Below are 16,987 nucleotides of genomic sequence, written 5' to 3' on the forward strand. Positions count from 1 at the left end.
GGATGGTTATGAGCCACCATGTGGTTGCTGGGATTTGAACTCCGGACCTTTGGAAGAGCAGTCGGGTGCTCTTACCCACTGAGCCATCTCACCAGCCCTAAGGCTCAACTCTTAAGAAAGATTTTCTGATTTCTTTTTTAAAAGAGAGAATGTATATCATCAGTTAGCCACAGGTGATGAATGCTGTGTGATCTTGGGCTTTTGCAGGTACCACCCATCTGCTAAATGCATAGTTGAGTTACACTTGAGAGGCAGGTTGGAAGGTAATGGAGCAGAAAGATACCATTGTTCAAAATTGACTGGTAAGGTTAACTGAGGAGTGGGCAGGCGCTCCTGAGAGAACCTGAACATTCATCTGCAAAGCAAAGGGAAGCGAAGCGAAGCACGCCTGGGTTATGCTCTTCAGAGACTTTGGTTTTCAGTTAAGTTAGCCAAAGATCAAAGACTGCAGCCAAAATTATTCTTTTTAAATTGTAATTACCTATTTGAGCTATTCCTGTTTGTACAATTTCTTTCAGCTTTTATGAACCATAGAGAATGGAATTTAACTTGTATACAGGGTTCTGCATGAACTGAAGGGATTCTAGGGAAGTTGAAAACATTCTCTAGTTCCAAACACAGCAGCCACAAAGACAGGCTGGGGTGAGAGACCGAGACCTTAGAACAGCATTGGAGGTGGATGGGAAAGGGTTTGAATTTCTACTTAGGAAGTCCGCGTTAGGCAGTAGACACCCTTTTCCTCAGCTGCCCTGGAGAGCTGGGTCTCCCTTAGCTGTTTCTTGTAAGCAGACCTGATGAGCCCCCCAAGCAGAGGCTCAGCGGTGGCTGCAGTGTAAATAGTGCTTAGTGGAGCTTCCTAGATGAGACTGATTCAGGAGAGGCCACTGGGGTCAGAGGTAATAAGTTTCAAAAGCAGAGCTAGGAGCTGGAAGCTTTCTCTGGGTGTCCTTAGTTGGATGGATGTGTGGGTGTGCAGGGCTCTGGATGTGTGCATCCCTCGCCTGTATGCTGGCCAGAAGCCTGCTGCAGGCTGCTCTGCTGAGACTCGGCGGGAGGGAGGCAGGTTATAGTGTCCCGGTGTTTGGTGGCGCTGTCCAAGGGCTAGAGGAGAGAAGATGGCTTCATCCTGAGGTCCTTGGCTCCCTTGGCCTGCATCCTTCCCTGAGTTCTCATCAGGGTGGGCTGGAGGGCGGTTCAGGAATGTGGATAAGAAATGCAGTGTGCTTCTTTGCTAGCAAACCAACTACTGGGCCAGAAATGCTTTCAGAAGCCTCATCCTTAAAGCCTCCTATTGATCCCAGAGCTGCTCAGAGGGCTTACTGCTTATATAAGCTAGAATAATAAGGGTAGAATGCTCTAGAAGCTCTAGAGTGCTTGACAGCTGAGTGGAATTTTCTGACCAGAAGTAGCCTGTGTTTTAGGACCAAGTGATACTTTCCAAAAGGAATATTTTTAAACATTTCCTGTCAGGGTTTGGGAAACAATTGTTCCTGTCTCAGTTGAGGCAATAATTGCTCTTCCTGCTGCCAGGGGAGCAGCAGACAGGTATGACTCCGCCCTCTGATTACTCTCTCGTCTAGGGGACCTGATGGGGTGCAGCTGGAGAATGCCAACAGCAGTGTCGCCACTGTGACCGGGCTGCAAGTCGGGACTTATGTATTCACCTTGACTGTCAAAGATGAGAGGAACCTACAGAGCCAGAGCTCCGTTAATGTCATTGTCAAAGAAGGTACGTCTTGCTGTGGGCGTGTGCAGCAGCCTAGTGGGTCTGATAGCCAGGGATCTTCCATGGCTTCTGTGGTACAGGATTGATTAGAGGCAAATAGAAAAAGCAGTGTCCGGGAGGGGAGCTGTGATCTTTCTCAGCAAGCTTTGAGAGTGGCTGCTGATTCTAAAGCCCCTTTCCCTCCCCACCTGCCCCCAGCCCCATGCTTCCTTCCTGCTCTTCCTTCTTAAATGAAATGGAAATTACTGACAGGTTGTTTTCTTTGCATTTTGCTTTTGCCTCTATGCTAAGTCCTTGGGCTTCTGTGACTCTCTGATAGCGACAGTGACACCTGCTGGCAGGAGCTGGGATGGCGGCTGCACTGTAGCCTCTGGCCAACATCTCTGCCTTGTCCTCTTGGCTTCACAGGGACTGGGGAGAACTTGGGAGAGGCCATGGACTGGTAGTAGAAAAGCCACCTCGTCAGCGGGTGACATCCAAACAGAATTGTGCTGACTAAGCTGAGGAACACTCTGGCAAACTGACCTTCCATGCCATAGAGTCTGTGGGGCCGCAGCTCAGAGGGGGTCACACTCTTCTTTTTCTTGTGAAGCACGAGCAGAGAAGACACCCCAAGAGTAACCCTTGAAAGGAGAGGTTATGGTGTTAGCTAGCAAAGCCTGAGCCTCTGGTTCTAAGCACCCTAGTCTTCATTTCTAGTCACTAAAGTCCTTTAAAGTGGAGGCCTGCTGCAGAGCCACAGGAGGGACGCATGCTGTCCCCTCTGTGGCCGCAGGAAAGCCGGGAGCCTGCGGGGTCTCATGTCTTTAGTGGCTTTTGCTCTGCACTCTTGGATAAGCACTAATAGCTCCACATTGAAGCCGCTGTCGGTGCTGAGCTCCTCGGCAGCTTTGCACATGGCGCCGTGCATTCCCAGAGTGTCACATTATGTTGTTGGTGTCTCCTTGGTTAGAAATAAACAAACCGCCAGTAGCCAAGATCGCTGGGAATGTGGTGGTGACCTTGCCCATGAGCACGGCCGAGCTGGACGGCTCGAGGTCCTCAGATGACAAGGGGATAGTCAGCTACCTGTGGACTCGAGATGAGACGAGCCCAGCCGCAGGGGTGAGTGTGTCAGGATGTGATCAGGGCAGGGGGAGGTGAAGAGTGGGTTCATAACCTCCAAGATCTTTTTTAACCACGTAGTCCCGATATCAAACTGAGATTGTGCTCTGGAGTCAGGAAGGCCTTCCCGTGGGTCACTCTACAACTGCTGTGGTCAGGGCTTGGCTCTCCTGATCCTAGGAACTATGGCGGGCGGTGCGGTGACTGTCCACCAGCAGAGCTGTGTGGCTCAAACAATAGAAAGGAAGTGGCGTTCAGTCCCAGAGCACAGCCATGTTGTTCCCACCCACAGGAGGTGCTGAATCACTCTGACCACCACCCTGTCCTCTTCCTCTCCAACCTGGTGGAGGGGACCTACACGTTTCACCTGAAGGTGACAGACGCGAAGGGTGAGAGTGACACAGACCGAACCACCGTGGAAGTGAAGCCTGGTGAGCTCCGCCTTCGAGGCCTCCATCCCCAGAGAAGGCAGGCTTACTCCATCCCCAGAGAGGGCAGGCTTGCTCCGAGCCATGCAGCAGTGTGTCAGGCAGGCAGAGCCTGGGCCCAGCACCTTCTCCTCTGACCGACCAGGGTTCCATGGGAAGTTGGGCACAGCAATAGCATGAGTCATGATGTCTCATCAGCAAGGAAATGCAGAAAACAATTTATTTTTGTAAGTTGACCCTCAGGCTTTCTCTGACAATCCAGGGAAGGTGAGGTGATGTCGGCACACTTCTCAGGGTTTCAGCAATAAATGTCCTCCTTAAACAGAAGTTTGTTTTTGTGGTAGGGAAGGAGGGGAGTGGGCAGGTCTGATGACCCCTGGTCAGTCTCAGGCATGACCTCTATCTTGGGAAGGGTCCTGGGAAGACAGCCCTTGCCTGGCCTCTAGGAAGGACAGTGGCTGAGACACACAGGGTCTCATCTGTGTTCAAAATCAGGCTACAGATAGTGACCCTGACTCTCTTCTACTCAAGGTTTTCTGAGCAACTTTTGGTTGCTTCAGATGTGGCCGGCAAGTGTAGCCATATCCAGGTGCTAGAGGCTAACAATATGGCGCTGGGGCTAGAAACATGTCTTAGCGGTTAAGAGCACTGGCTGCTGCTCTTCCAGAGGTCCTGAGTTCAATTCCCAGCACCCACATGGCAGCTTACAACTGTCTGTGGCTCCAGTTCCTTCACACAAACATATATACACACAGCCAAAACACCAATAAAGGAAAATTCAATACAAAACAAAACAAAACAATATGGTGCTGAGGCCATTTCTTGGCTGCTTGGACTTTCCCTGTTAGGGTGGTTAGGGCAGGGGGGTGGGGGTGGGGTGAAGGTGTGCACAGAGGGGTGTCTCTCATATTTATAAGCAAAGTACAGCATGTCCCTGAAAGTCAGGCGGGCTCAGGGGACACACCGACACATAGTTAGCTGGAGAGTTTAGCCTGTCAGTGTCAGATAGGGCTTGTGACACAAAGACCACCGTGTCTTACCTCCCTTGAGGCTCCCTGGCCTGTGTCTCATCCTGGCACTTATGCCACAGTTCTCAGGGTAATGGTAAGCTTTAAGCCAGCTCCCGTGGCTTTGCTAGGAGTCCACTCCTCTTTTTTGCCACTTGAGGGACGTTTAACTGCTGCCACCACTGGCCCTTCTGTGCCAAAGCAAGTACAGTGACAGGTCTGTTTTAACTCTCCCACTTCTGAAGCCATGACTGAGCCTCCTGTTTTCCAGATCCCAGGAAAAGCAACCTGGTGGAGATCATCTTGGATGTTAACGTCAGTCAGCTGACTGAGAGGCTGAAGGGGATGTTCATCCGCCAGATTGGGGTCCTCCTGGGGGTGCTGGATTCCGACATCATTGTGCAAAAGATTCAGCCATACACAGAGCAGAGGTAGCTGGATAATGAATGTGGGGAGCATAGGGAGGCCTTGGGGTTCTCAGGCTTCCCAGGGGAGCAGCAGCGGGCCAGGCTGAGGAGGTGTTCTGACCAGGAACCGCTCAGGAGTGCATCCTGCCAGTCAGGCCATGGTCCTGTAATAGATGCACAGACGGCTCGGGAAGAGGGGCAGAGAGATCCTGTGTGTAAGCTGTAGTCTGGGATGGAAAGAAGTATGCTTATGATCTCACTGCAGAGCAGGGGCCACTGTGTGGCCTTCAGGAAACAGCTAGGGCAGTTTGTTCTCCCAGGAGGGCTGGAGGAGGAGGTGTGCCCAAAGATTTTCCAGAAATAAAGGTTGCCTTGCCCAACGAATGAGAACTAAGGGGTTGAGAAGGGAGCATGTGGGTGGTGGGCCGAGGTGGGGCCGTGCAAGTTTCCTAAGTGCACCCAAGATGTGCTCAGAGGTGAGGCCAGGGAGACTGGGAGACTTGCATACAAAGGAACTCAAGTTAGTTTGTTTGAAAAGCAAGGAAATCCCATGCTGAGGTTTGCTTTTAGGGAGGTGAGTGGTGTGGAGGCTAAGAGGGGTATTGTTGGGGGGGAGGAGCAGTTGGGAGCTTCTGGGCGTGTCCAGCAGCAACAAGAGCCCTCACTTAGCTCTTGGTGAGAAGGAATGAGAAGGAGCCATGGGGGCAGTGCTGTGCCCCAGGCGGCGGTGCTGTACCTGGGTCAGCACCTGTGAGATGAGGTGGGGGGGGGGGGCTGGACAGTGATTCAGCCTGGGATCTAAGATTAGGGATGACAAGGAACTCACTTGACTATTGAATTCAGGGTGACTTTTTCCTCATGTGGCCCAGGGTGGCATTGAACCTTGAACCTCCTGCCTCCAGACCTTTTTTTTTTTTTTTTAAAGATTTATTATATATAATAATAATTATTATATATAATATAATATATATTAATAAATATTATATATAATATATATTAATATATTATATATATTACAGTGAAGACACTGTAGCTGTCTTCAGACACACAAGAGGAGGGCATCAGATCCTATTACAGGTGGTTGTGAGCCACCGTGTGGTTGCTGGGAATTGAACTCAGGACCTCTGGAAGAGCAGTCAGTGCTCTTAACTGCTGAGCTCTCTCTCCAGCCCTTCTGAGAGACAGGGTTATTGGAGGGGAGAAGAAGTGGCCATAGAATGCTGGGGTTGAGGGGGTGGTGGGTGGAGGGGCTGCCAGCAGTGCGGTGAAAACACGAAACCAGCCTAAGGAGTGTGCTGCATAGACGGCCAAAAAGACAGTGCTGCCCTCTGAGAGCACAGAATCAGAAGCTGGGGCTGGAGAGGTGGCTCAGTGGGAAGAGCACTGGCTTCCCGAAGCACAGCCCACAGCTCTCTGTTCCAGGAGACCTGGTACCCTCTCCTGGAAAATACATACAGGCAAGCACTGGTGCGGGAAGGAGGTGGAGGCTGGATAGAGATGCCTTTTGGTTTGTTGTTTGGTTTTTGTTTTACTTTGGGGGGGGGCGGGGAGGGTTTGAGACAGGGCTTCTCTGTGTAGCCCTGGTTGTCCTGGAACTCACTCTGTAGACCAGGCTGGCCTTGAACTCAGAAATCCGCCTGCCTCTGCCTCCCAAGTGCTGGGATTAAAGGTGTGCGCCACCACTGCCCGGCTGACTCTTTTCTTGAAAAACAAACAAAACAAAACAACCAAAGCAAAAACCTCACCACCACCACCATCAACAACAAAAAGGATGCTGTGTCCATGGCTAGGGCTAGCCCTGGGCAGATGGCTGTTAGCTTATCTACGCTGTTGGGAACTGACTAGGTAGGAGACCCGTGCCCTGACTGCAGGGAGGGACACCTGGCATAGGTGAGGCGCTCCTCCTTTGAGGGACATGTACACTGCAGAGAGAAAGCAGGGCTGTCCTCACCTTCCCCACTAGTAAGTGTCCACCAGAGAAGTGTGCCGACTGCCTATCACCTGTGGAAACTCTAGTTTATAGCATTGGTGTTGGGGGTTAAATGTGGCTCAGTAGGTAAAGGAGATTGCCGCTCAGCCTGATGACCTGAGTTCAATTCCTGGGATTCACATGGTGGAAAGAGAGAATCAGCTTCCACAAGTTGCCTTTTGAGCTCCACACACATTCTCATACAAATAAGTGTAATAAAATTTTTAATAAGATTTCTGTGTGAATCTATAATACAAAGTACTTGACCAGTGAGTTTGTCTGCTTTTATTTCATTTTGAGACAGGGTCTCACTATGTAGCCCCCACTGACGTATAACATGCTATGTAGACTAGACCTCAGGTCCACCCACCTCACCCTCGAGAGCTAGGATTAAAGGTGTGCATCACCACCCTGGCTATCTGATCAGTGGGTATTACCAGAAGTTTATTTTGAGACTTGATGGCTTGTGGCATATCTGGAAGATTTGGGGTCTATGATCTTGGTACATTTTTGCTGATATGACTTAGTAGAGCTTGGTATTGTGGGAGAGGGGGTAAAGATGGGAGGGCTACTGGTAAAGACAGAAGTAAAAGCTGTACCTGTGGCTCACAGGAGCAAATGGTAATTAATGAACCCCCATCTTTTATTGTAAAGGTTAGGGTCTGGAGTTTGCAGGATCCATTGTTAGCTTTTAGTCAAAGACAGGACAGTTCAGCCTTATGTCATGTTGTACGTGGAAGGTGCCACTGTACTTTAGCATAGCTTGTCTTGGAAGCAGCTGCTCTTGGGCCCCTGGGATACTTGGGACCCTTAGCTGCCCTACATACTAACAGGTCAGCATCTTGGGTGTACCTAGAATCCATGTGGCCCAATGACTGGGAAAGTTTGCTTTATGGTACTAAGGGGCAGGCCCTCAGAGAGATTAAGTTTAAGGCAGAGGGAACAGTCATGAGTTCAAACAACAGGAAGAAAAACAAATGGATTCTGGGCTTGGAGTGATGTCATTTCAAACCAGCAACTCCACTGTGTAGGGTCTGCCCTTTTGCTGTCACAGAATCCACAGATAAATCTTTCCAGCATTGACAAAGCAATGACATGCTTTGCATGTGACCCAGGTACAAACCCAGGTGCCCGGCTGTCTTAGCTCATAAAGGCTGGGAGCAGGGATGGGGGCACAGCCAGACCCTCTTCTCCCCCCTCCTGACTGTTTGGACTGCAGCCTCCTGCAGTCAGTATTTTTTTAAAAAGAGTAAGCTTTAGGGTCCTGTGTAACAGACAGGGAATCTGGCTCTGTTCCTCGGGGCCCTCCTTGTGTTGTCCTCTGTGACATGAAGGTAGAACAGAACCCCTTTCTCACTGGCCTGCTGTGGCAGTACATGCCACCACAGGCTGAGTACTGTGTCTATCACAGACACAAGGTGAGTTGTAGATGAGGCCAGGGCTGCTACCATGGACCGCTTAAGCACACTGACACTGTTGTCTGTCTCTGCAGCACCAAGATGTTGTTTTTTGTTCAGAATGACCCTCCCCACCAGCTCTTCAAAGGCCAAGAGGTGGCAGCCATGCTCAAGAGCGAGCTGCGGAAGCAGAAGGCTGACTTCCTGATCTTCAGAGCTCTGGAAATCAACACAGTCAGTAAGTTGTGGTCTGTGAGCGCAACCCAACAAACATTCCCGTGGGGACTCACCCCAGGGCCCACAGGGGAACTAGGAGCCTAGTAAGAAAATAACTGCATCTTTATTTTATCCAGCCTTACTTCTAATTCACCATTACCTTAAGGTTTGAAGGCAGGCAGTATTAATGGAGCTGAGAATCTGAGGCTATAGAACTGATAGTTGGCCCTACGGCATGGTGGGAGGACGGTCCCTCACGCAGCCTCAGTTAGCTGCTGCCCGGCCCACTGCAGGCCTCTTCCCTAAGGTTTTCATACATATGTCTAATTTAGAAAATGTGGGCTCTTAAAGATTTCACACGTAGTCTGGTAAGAATTTATGTATTGTTTCTGGGAATTCCGTTGCTCTGTGGTGGCGACATGCAGGATTGAGGCTCACTGGTTCAGATAGCAAAGGAGACTCACTGGAGCTGTTTGACCAGGGTCTTGTACCCGCCTGTCACATGAAGCCAACATGAAATGAGGAGACCTGGTTGTCCTCCTGGCTCTCTAACGTTTACAACTTTTCTGCCACCTTCAGCATGTCAGCTGAACTGTTCTGACCATGGCCACTGTGACTCATTCACCAAGCGCTGTGTCTGTGACCCATTTTGGATGGAGAATTTCATCAAGGTGCAGCTGAGGGATGGAGACAGCAACTGTGGTGAGTGAGTGAGTGAGTGAGTGAGTGAGTGAGTGAGTGAGTGGCTTTGTGCCAGCCTGGCTGCAGTGTGGCTGTGCTGCGGGGGCAGGAGCTGCAGGCAGCTGAGCGGCAGAAGAACTCTGTGCTTTCTGTTCGTAGAGGACTCTTCCTCCACACTTACTGAACATTAGCAGAGGGTTCTGCAGTGTTCAGAGCAGCTGTACACCCTGGCCTGGGGACTGTGCTGCCAGACAGGCCTCTTGTGTCTCTAGTGCCTGCATGCCGGGCCTCATGGGGACCCACATTCCCCATCTTAAAGGTGCACTTCTTTAATCTCAGCACCTGAAAGGCAGAGGCAGGCAGATCTCTGTGAGTTCAAGGTTGGCTTGGTCTACAGAGCAAGTTCTAGGACAGCAGTGCTACACAGAGAGGCCATGTCTTGAGGGGATAAAAAGGTGTATCCTTGCGTACTGCAGGGTTCTCAGAGTACCTCTGGGAGACTGGCATTCTAGAAGCTTACAGGCTTTCTCCCCAGGGTGGGGCAGCCTCTCACTCACCCTCACCTTTCCTTTGCAGAATGGAGCGTGCTCTATGTCATCATTGCTTCCTTTGTCATTGTTGTTGCCTTGGGGATCCTGTCATGGACTACAATCTGCTGTTGCAAGAGGCAAGAAGATGGAGTGGTGATGTGGGGTGGGGTGGGAGCAGGGGTAAGATGAATTAGTTGAAAGTCCATCTGGCTTCATGTCTCAGGATTTTTCCATGAGGTATCTGGCATCTTTCTTATAGGATTGCACTGGGCTCCCAGTCACTGTGGTGGGGTTGACCACCCCAAGGCCTGTGGCAGAAAATTCTCATTACCAACGCCAGAGGGTATAAGCCCTCATTTAAGGGGTGTCATTGTAGAGATTTGCTATGGCCCAGCCTCATACCTGGACACAGGAGGGTTCACACACTTACAGCTGAGTTCATAAGGGGTTGTTCTAGTTTGTTTCTGTTTTTATTTGCAACAGCCTAACTAGCTGTATACTTTCTTCTGTGTTACATTTATTTCATGCTTTTCACTATTAAACGTGATTTCAAAAGAAGGGCATAGTTCAGGGGTAAAACATTTGCCTGGCTCATACAAGAGGTGATAGTTACTAATCCAAAAGTATGGCTTTGTATGCCCCCAAACTCAGAAAGCTTTATCCTTTATATCTCCAACATCCTTCTCCCAATTCATGGATAAGGAACCCAGGCTCAGTGTATTCATACCATCTGAGAGCAGTTTGAGGCAGGGCTTGGATGGAACCTGACATATGACCTCCTTTAAAAGTTAGAAAAGTAGAATTTAAAAAATTCCCCAGTAGCCACAGCTAAGGCAGCAGCAGCTCCGGGTTGCACGGCCTCTCCCTCCCCCTCCAGCCCAGCGTTTGTCTGAGGTTCTGCCTGCTCTGGCTGAGAGGTGAGGAGAGGCAGCTGTGCTGGGGTAGGCTCGCTCTCACTCACTCACTCACGTGCCTCACAAATGTTCCTGAGCAGAGATGGGTTTGTGTTTTTTTAGGCAAAAAGGAAAACCCAAGAGGAAAAGCAGATATAAGATCCTGGATGCCACAGATCAGGAGAGCCTGGAGCTGAAACCAACCTCCCGAGCAGGTAGGACTGTGGGAGCTGGCACTGAGGCCACAGAGCCCTGTCACCATGTTCCTTATACCTCCATGCTCCTTCGCCTGCTCCGTTGCTTCTTTTTTTGTTTTTTTTTTCGAGACAGGGTTTTTCTGTATAGCCCTGGCTGTCCTGGAACTCAATCTGTAGACCTGGCTGGCCTCGAACTCAGAAATCCGCCTGCCTCTGCCTCCCAGTGCTGGGATTGAAGATGTGCACCACCACCACCTGGCCCGTTGCTTCTTGTTCAGTGGCCCTGTGGTCATTGTCAGCGGCTTCCCCAGAGACCAGATCATAACTGTCTCCTTTGCCCTTCCTTCCCCCACCCATCCCTCTCTGTCTCAGGGCAGAAAAGCGGCTGCCTGCAGGGCTAAAGTCATCCTAAGGCCTTGTATTTAGGGAGACTGTCTGCCCTCAGAGGACTGCAGTCTGGCAGAAGGGAGGACAAGTGGCCGGGCTCTGCACCTCTGCAGTGCCACTGTGAGCACTGGGCCTGAGGTGAGCCCAGGCTACACTCCCCAAGAACAACTCCTGTGGGCACCCAGCTTCTGCCAGGCCAGAGGGAGGCACCAGCACTTTACCCTGTCCATGTTTCCTTCCTAATGCTTTTCCCGCCCTTGTTGCCAGGCCTCTGTGAGCTGCTGAGGCTGTTTGCTTTCAGGGAACATCCTTCTTGTTCATCTCCAATCTTTTCAGATCAGGTTCTGCTGCTTCATATGTCCAGAACATTTTTCTTCATCCCTGTTTAGTGTCTCAGAGTCATGCTCAGCAGGAAAAGGCACTTGCCACCGAGTCTGACAACCTTGGTTCAGTTACCTTGGTTTTGTTTTGGTCTTTTTTTTTTTTTTTTGTCCCCTCCACCTCCCTGGAGCTAAGGACCCGAGGATCGAACCCGGGGCCTTGTGCTTGCTAGGCAAGGACTCTACCACTGAGCTAAATCTCAACTCTGACAACCTGAGTTCAAGCTTCAGAACTACACACAGGAAGCCTCTCCCTCCCCCTTACACACACACACACACACACACACACACACACACACACACACACACACACATGCACACACATGCAGCAGGGAAGGAGGGAGGTGTGAGAGAGTTTGAAAAATTAAAGGAGAAACAATTAGCTAGCCGTGCAGGCTGAGCGCAGCAGATAATTCCAGCATTGCACACACAGGCAATGTGGTGCAGCCCCACTGCTGGGAGGGCCCTGGGGAGGGGACAGAAACTATTATGTGCTGGGCAGTGATCAGAGGGAGTGAGCCAGGCTGCATGGGTGAGCAGGTCTTTGCTGAGGTTCCCTCTAAGATCAGTGGGTACTTTAAGGGGTTAGGGCCCAGCATCTGTCTGGGAGATACCACAGTGTGGTGCTTGGAAACACAAGTTCAGTGGGTCTGGTGACAACATAAAGCAGGCAGGCAGGGAGAAGTGTTCTCTAGTGATGTGGGGACAGTGTGCAGAGGAGCAGACACGGTCAAGGCTGATCCAGCCGCTGACAGAATCAGGGCAGCTGCTACCAAGGCTGTTCAGGGAGAGAAGAATTGAAGTGAACCCTGCAGAACGGTCAGTACTGAAAGATGAGATTCTACGATCCTTCGGCAGGACAGGTCTCAGCCCTAAAGAGAGGACCGGGTACCCAGGGTGGGCTGCAGAGGAGGAAGGGCCCTGCAGGGCAGCATCATCATAAACTCACATGATGAATCACAACTCATGGTGACTCCAGACACGCTAGCAGCTGTTTCCAGAGCTGGCGGACTGCTGGTCCCTGTAGGGCTGTGGTCAGGAGACATATGCCCTACAGATTTCAAAGTCTTGAAAACTGAGTTACAAAGATAACCCGAGAAGCTGGACAGGGGGCCAGGACTCAGGAGCAGACAGCATGCAGAAGCAGGGCCTGGAGGAGGGGGAGGTGCTGCTTCTGAGGCAGAGGAGGGAAGGGTAAGGCTACACTAGGCAGGGCCAGAACCCAGGGTGTGTCTAACAGCAGCCAAGAGACTGGCTCTCCTTCTGTTCTTCTATTATAGAAGGTTGAACCAAATGAGATGACTGACTTTTTACCATTCACTAAAGTGGCTTAAACCTAATTCACCAGAAAATTATAAGCACAGCATGTGGAGTCCTTATGAGGGAGCATACCTAAGATCAGCCCCGTCCTCCGTTACCTTCCAGTTATCGCCCAAGTTAACAGTCTCTTGTCCTTGTATGCAAATGGAATGTGTTCTAGGTTGCTGTCATCCACATTCCTTATAACAGTTCCTCTGCACACAGGCAGGTACTGACACACATGTGTTTATTGACCAGCCACACTGCTCAGTCTGATCCTGTGCTGGGCGCACATAGCATCTCTGCCAGGTGAGATGGAAAGAACGGTTGAGCCCCAGTGGATGCACCTAGTTTTCACTGACAGTGTCCCCTCCTTTGTCATTGGTAGTGGTTAAAGTACACAGAGGAGCTGTGGCAGTCAGGTGCAGGGCATGAGATGGGGCTGTGCAGCCAGGGAGGGATCTCCTTGTCATGTGTGCACTAGGAAGAGAAAGCTCTTCAAGTCTCCAGGGGAGGGTTTGGGAGGGGGCAGCATCTGCAGGAAAAGCCGGCCTTTCCCTGGCATCCCACTGGACACAGTTCCCACACACTGGACAGCCCCGTGTTGCCAGTGCCCAGGCTCTGGATAAACTGTACCCCTGCAATGCACAGAGCTAAGCCATGGCCCATTGCATGGCCACACAGTACATGGATGAGGCCCGTAGCAGGGTGTGGTCCTTGAGTGTAGGTGCTCAGGGTCTGGATACTCAGCCTTGGAGACTTGTCAGCTGTCAGGCTGGCCACCAATCCTCTCAAGATGCTGTCGGTGTTTAGGAGAGTGATGAATGGCAAGGCTGTAGACTGCCTGAGAGAAGCACGACTCCTCTGACATCCCCACTGCTAACAGGTGGGGAGCCTGTTCCTGTGGTCAGGCAGTGCCAGCGTCCGGAGCACTGCTGGAATGAGCGCCACATCAGCTCTCTCCACATCAACCATCTCTCTGTAGAATGGAGATGGTTTATCCCTGGGGTCTCTGCAGTGAGGGAAAGGCTGGGAAGGTGAATGCCAAGGCCTTTAGTCTCAGACAGCTTTATATTTTTGCTAGATGGTGGCACACACCTTTAATACCAGCACTAGGGAGGCAGAGGCAGTTAGACCTCTGGGTTCGAGGCCACCCTGGTCTACAGAGTGTGTTCCAGGACAGCCAGGACTACAGAGAAACCCTGTCTCGAAAAACAAAGATTCGTTTTTATCTGTGTGTAATAATAGTGCACACAGTCATGGAGTCCAGAGATGTTGGCTCCTCAGGAGCTGTACTTATAGGAGCCACAGGTGCTGTGGATGCTGGAAATAAAAACTCAGGCCCTCTGAGACAGCAGGCAACTGCTGCTCTTAACTGCTAAGCAATCTCTCAGTCCTCGGTGCTCATCAGAACATAGATCATGTGTTCTGATAAAATGGCTGTTTGGGATTGTCTCTGAATGAGAGTCCCACTCAGTCAGGCATTCCCACTGTTGCTTTTCTTTTCTTTCTTTTTCTTTTCTTTTTTCTCTTTTTTCTTTCTTTCTTTCTTCTTCTTCTGGAACTCACTCTGTAGACCAGGCTGGCCTCAAACTCAGAAATCCGCCTGCCTCTGCCTCCCGAGTGCTGGGATTAAAGGCGTGCTCCACCACCACCTGGCCCACTGTTGCTTTTCAATTTGTGTTTGTTTGTTTTTCAAGACAGGTCTCAGTATGTAGCTCTAGGTCTCAGGACATGAGTATTCTCTGAAAGGGAACAGAACACAGTTGGGTGACCCCAACCAAAGCTCTGGGGCATAGTAGGAGAGTCCAGGTCAAACCTTCAGGCTTGGCTTCCTGTGGACTTGTAGCCAGGCTAGGTCCTCCTTCCATCTGCTCTTCCAGCAGAGAGAGGGATCCCTGGCCTTCCCTGTCTCCTCTCCAGGAAGCGATGAGGATGGGCTGTGACTCGGGCCTGGCAAGGTGCTGCCTAACACCGGGGTTGTCTTTCTGGCAGGCAGCAAACAGAAAGGCCCCACGCTGAGCAGCAGCCTGATGCACTCTGAATCGGAGCTGGACAGCGATGATGCCATCTTCACATGGCCAGACCGGGAGAAGGGCAAACTCCTGTATGGTCAGAATGGATCTGTGCCAAACGGGCAAACACCTTTGAAGACCAGGAGCCCACGGGAGGAGATCTTGTAGCCCCTTGGTTTGTCTCAACAGTCTGGGCCTCAGTGCTAAGGGCCCAGAGCACCTCTAGGCTGATTCCTGACCTCTTGGGTCTGAGGGCAGCTGCTCTCCCAGCATGTGCTGGCCACTCCATCCCAAAAGCCCCCATCAGAACTGCTGGTACTTGAATCCACAGATACTTTATAGGAGCCCTTGAATGAAGCTGTGAATGAAGAGGTTTTCTCTATAAACCTATGTGATAGCCCCCACCCCCACCCCCCAAATGTCCTCATCTCAGGGCCTCACTTTCTGCACACACCTCCCTGCCTGAGAGCAGACACAAACAGGCCCATAGCCTCTCCTGTTGTTAGAGCAGTGCAGCTGGGCCCAGAACACACATGATGAGGTTCACTGCGTCTCCCCTACACCTCACACAGAACCAGGAGCCACCAGCCTCCTGATGGCAGGGGCCTAGCCCTGGGCATATTCTTTCGTTTGCTTCTCTGGGACAGTATGCCCTGCCTTCCCTGGGCCAAAAGAAATCCGTGCTGTCACTGATGCTGGCGATGATGATACAGAGCTGCTGCTGTCCTCAGCCCCTGCTGGCTTGTTTATCAGGGATATGGGGAGCTGCAGGCATGAGCAGCACAGCTGCATTCTCCCAGAAGAGACAACCACAGATAGACTGGAACTCTCTGGCATGTGAGTGCATATGTGTGACTGCCCCACGGTGGAACCTTCCACATCCCTCCATCCGTGTCTTTTCTGTGTCCTTTGCACGTGTGAGTGCTTGAGTGTATGTGCCCATTCCTCATAGGTCTCCTGGCTGCTCTCAAGGTAATTCTAACTTGGAGACTTTCAGCTCCTTGAAAGACTATTAATCCCTCCAGCCTGATCCAGTTCCTCAGCCATGGTGTGGCAGCTGAGGAACTGGGTTTCGGGGAGAGTGACTTTTTAAAAGGACTTAATTTCTACTACTGCACTATCTGTTGCGAGATAATTAAACATGCTATTTAATTGTGTGCCTGGCTATGAGGTTGTACTATTTCATGCTATATGTGTGACCTGTGTTGCAGGGCCCACCACTGGTGTAGATCCCAAAGCCTGCCTCAACATACTGGCTGGTGGTGTAGGGCCCCAGTCTGCCATGGTAGGTGAGGTGCTGGCTGGCCATCGATGCTCTTTGATTTTGACCTTTTATTATACAAAAATGACTTCTGTCTACCTGTGACCGACCATACAGCGTTTGTTCTGAGGGGCACAGAGTATCCTAAGGTCCAGAATATCTTAAAATTTGGGGGGTAACTTTATTTGTTCCTTTTTGGGTTCCCAGCATTTCAAGAACACCAACATGAATGTCATATCCCAGTTCTACCAGGGGCTGGAATGCATATCAGTGTGTCACAATAGACAGTGACCCTAGCCAATAGCAGCCTAAAAAATTATTAACAGGGCCAAAGCATAGGAAGCCAGCAGCTAACAGCCAGCTGAGTGTGAACCAGGGAGTGAACATTTAGTTACCACTCCCATCTAGATCCTGCCAACAAAAAGTCCTTCCTGTGTGGATCTGAAGGACTGGCCATGAAGAGGTAATCATGGTTGTGGAGATCATCTTATAGAATGCTCATACCTTCATGTTGTAAATGCTGAGAAGACCCTTAACATGTCAGGACAAAAATCTGTAACAACCTCTAAACCAGCCAGATTATTTCAACCAACCAATCAGAAAGCAGGAATAGAAACAGGTAGAGTGGTATAAGCCTGTAACCCCAGCATTCAGAAGGCTGAGGTAGGACTGCCATGAGTTTGAGGGCAAACTAGGGTACATAGAGAGACCTTGTTTCAAAACAAATGAACTAGAAAAGATGGCTGAGCATTAGGAACACTTGCTGCTCTTGCAGAGGATTGGAGTTCAGATCCCAGCAACCCACTGGGTGGCTTCCTATGACTCTAACTCCAAGGGGGATCTTTTGGTACACACACACACACACACAAAATTTTTTAAAACAAACAAATGGATGAACAAACAGAGGCTGGAGAGATGGTTCAGAGATTAAGAGCACTGACTGCAGCCGGGCATGGTGCCGCACGCCTTTAATCCCAGCACTTGGGAGGCAGAGGCAGGCGGATTTCTGAGTTTGAGAACAGCCTGGTCTACAAAGTGAGTTCCAGGACAGCCAGGGCTACACAGAGAAACCCTGTCTCGAAAAACCAAA

At 50.6% G+C, this 16,987-nt stretch overlaps 1 protein-coding gene across 4 annotated transcripts in view; it reads left to right on the forward strand.

The window, feature by feature from the left end:
- Positions 1-16,009, forward strand: part of Kiaa0319l (KIAA0319 like) — a 94,754-nt gene extending 78,745 nt beyond the window's left edge. For 2 of the 4 annotated variants that reach the window (XM_029539480.1, XM_021200730.2), the window contains exons 13-21: positions 1,581-1,729; positions 2,679-2,830; positions 3,123-3,261; positions 4,537-4,696; positions 8,134-8,276; positions 8,834-8,956; positions 9,512-9,602; positions 10,482-10,573; positions 14,617-15,793. In XM_029539480.1, the coding sequence (XP_029395340.1) occupies positions 1,581-1,729; positions 2,679-2,830; positions 3,123-3,261; positions 4,537-4,696; positions 8,134-8,276; positions 8,834-8,956; positions 9,512-9,602; positions 10,482-10,573; positions 14,617-14,804 (1,237 nt within the window). In that variant the 3' untranslated portion in view covers positions 14,805-15,793. Of the gene's footprint in view, positions 1-1,580; positions 1,730-2,678; positions 2,831-3,122; positions 3,262-4,536; positions 4,697-8,133; positions 8,277-8,833; positions 8,957-9,511; positions 9,603-10,481; positions 10,574-14,616; positions 15,794-15,847 lie in introns of those variants that run through there. The other 2 variants (XM_029539482.1, XM_029539481.1) reach the window with 2 other exon arrangements.
- Positions 16,010-16,987: the final 978 nt, after the last annotated feature.

Source organism: Mus pahari, chromosome 6 (assembly GCF_900095145.1).
Source record: "Mus pahari chromosome 6, PAHARI_EIJ_v1.1, whole genome shotgun sequence".
Classification (NCBI taxonomy): domain Eukaryota; kingdom Metazoa; phylum Chordata; class Mammalia; order Rodentia; family Muridae; genus Mus; species Mus pahari.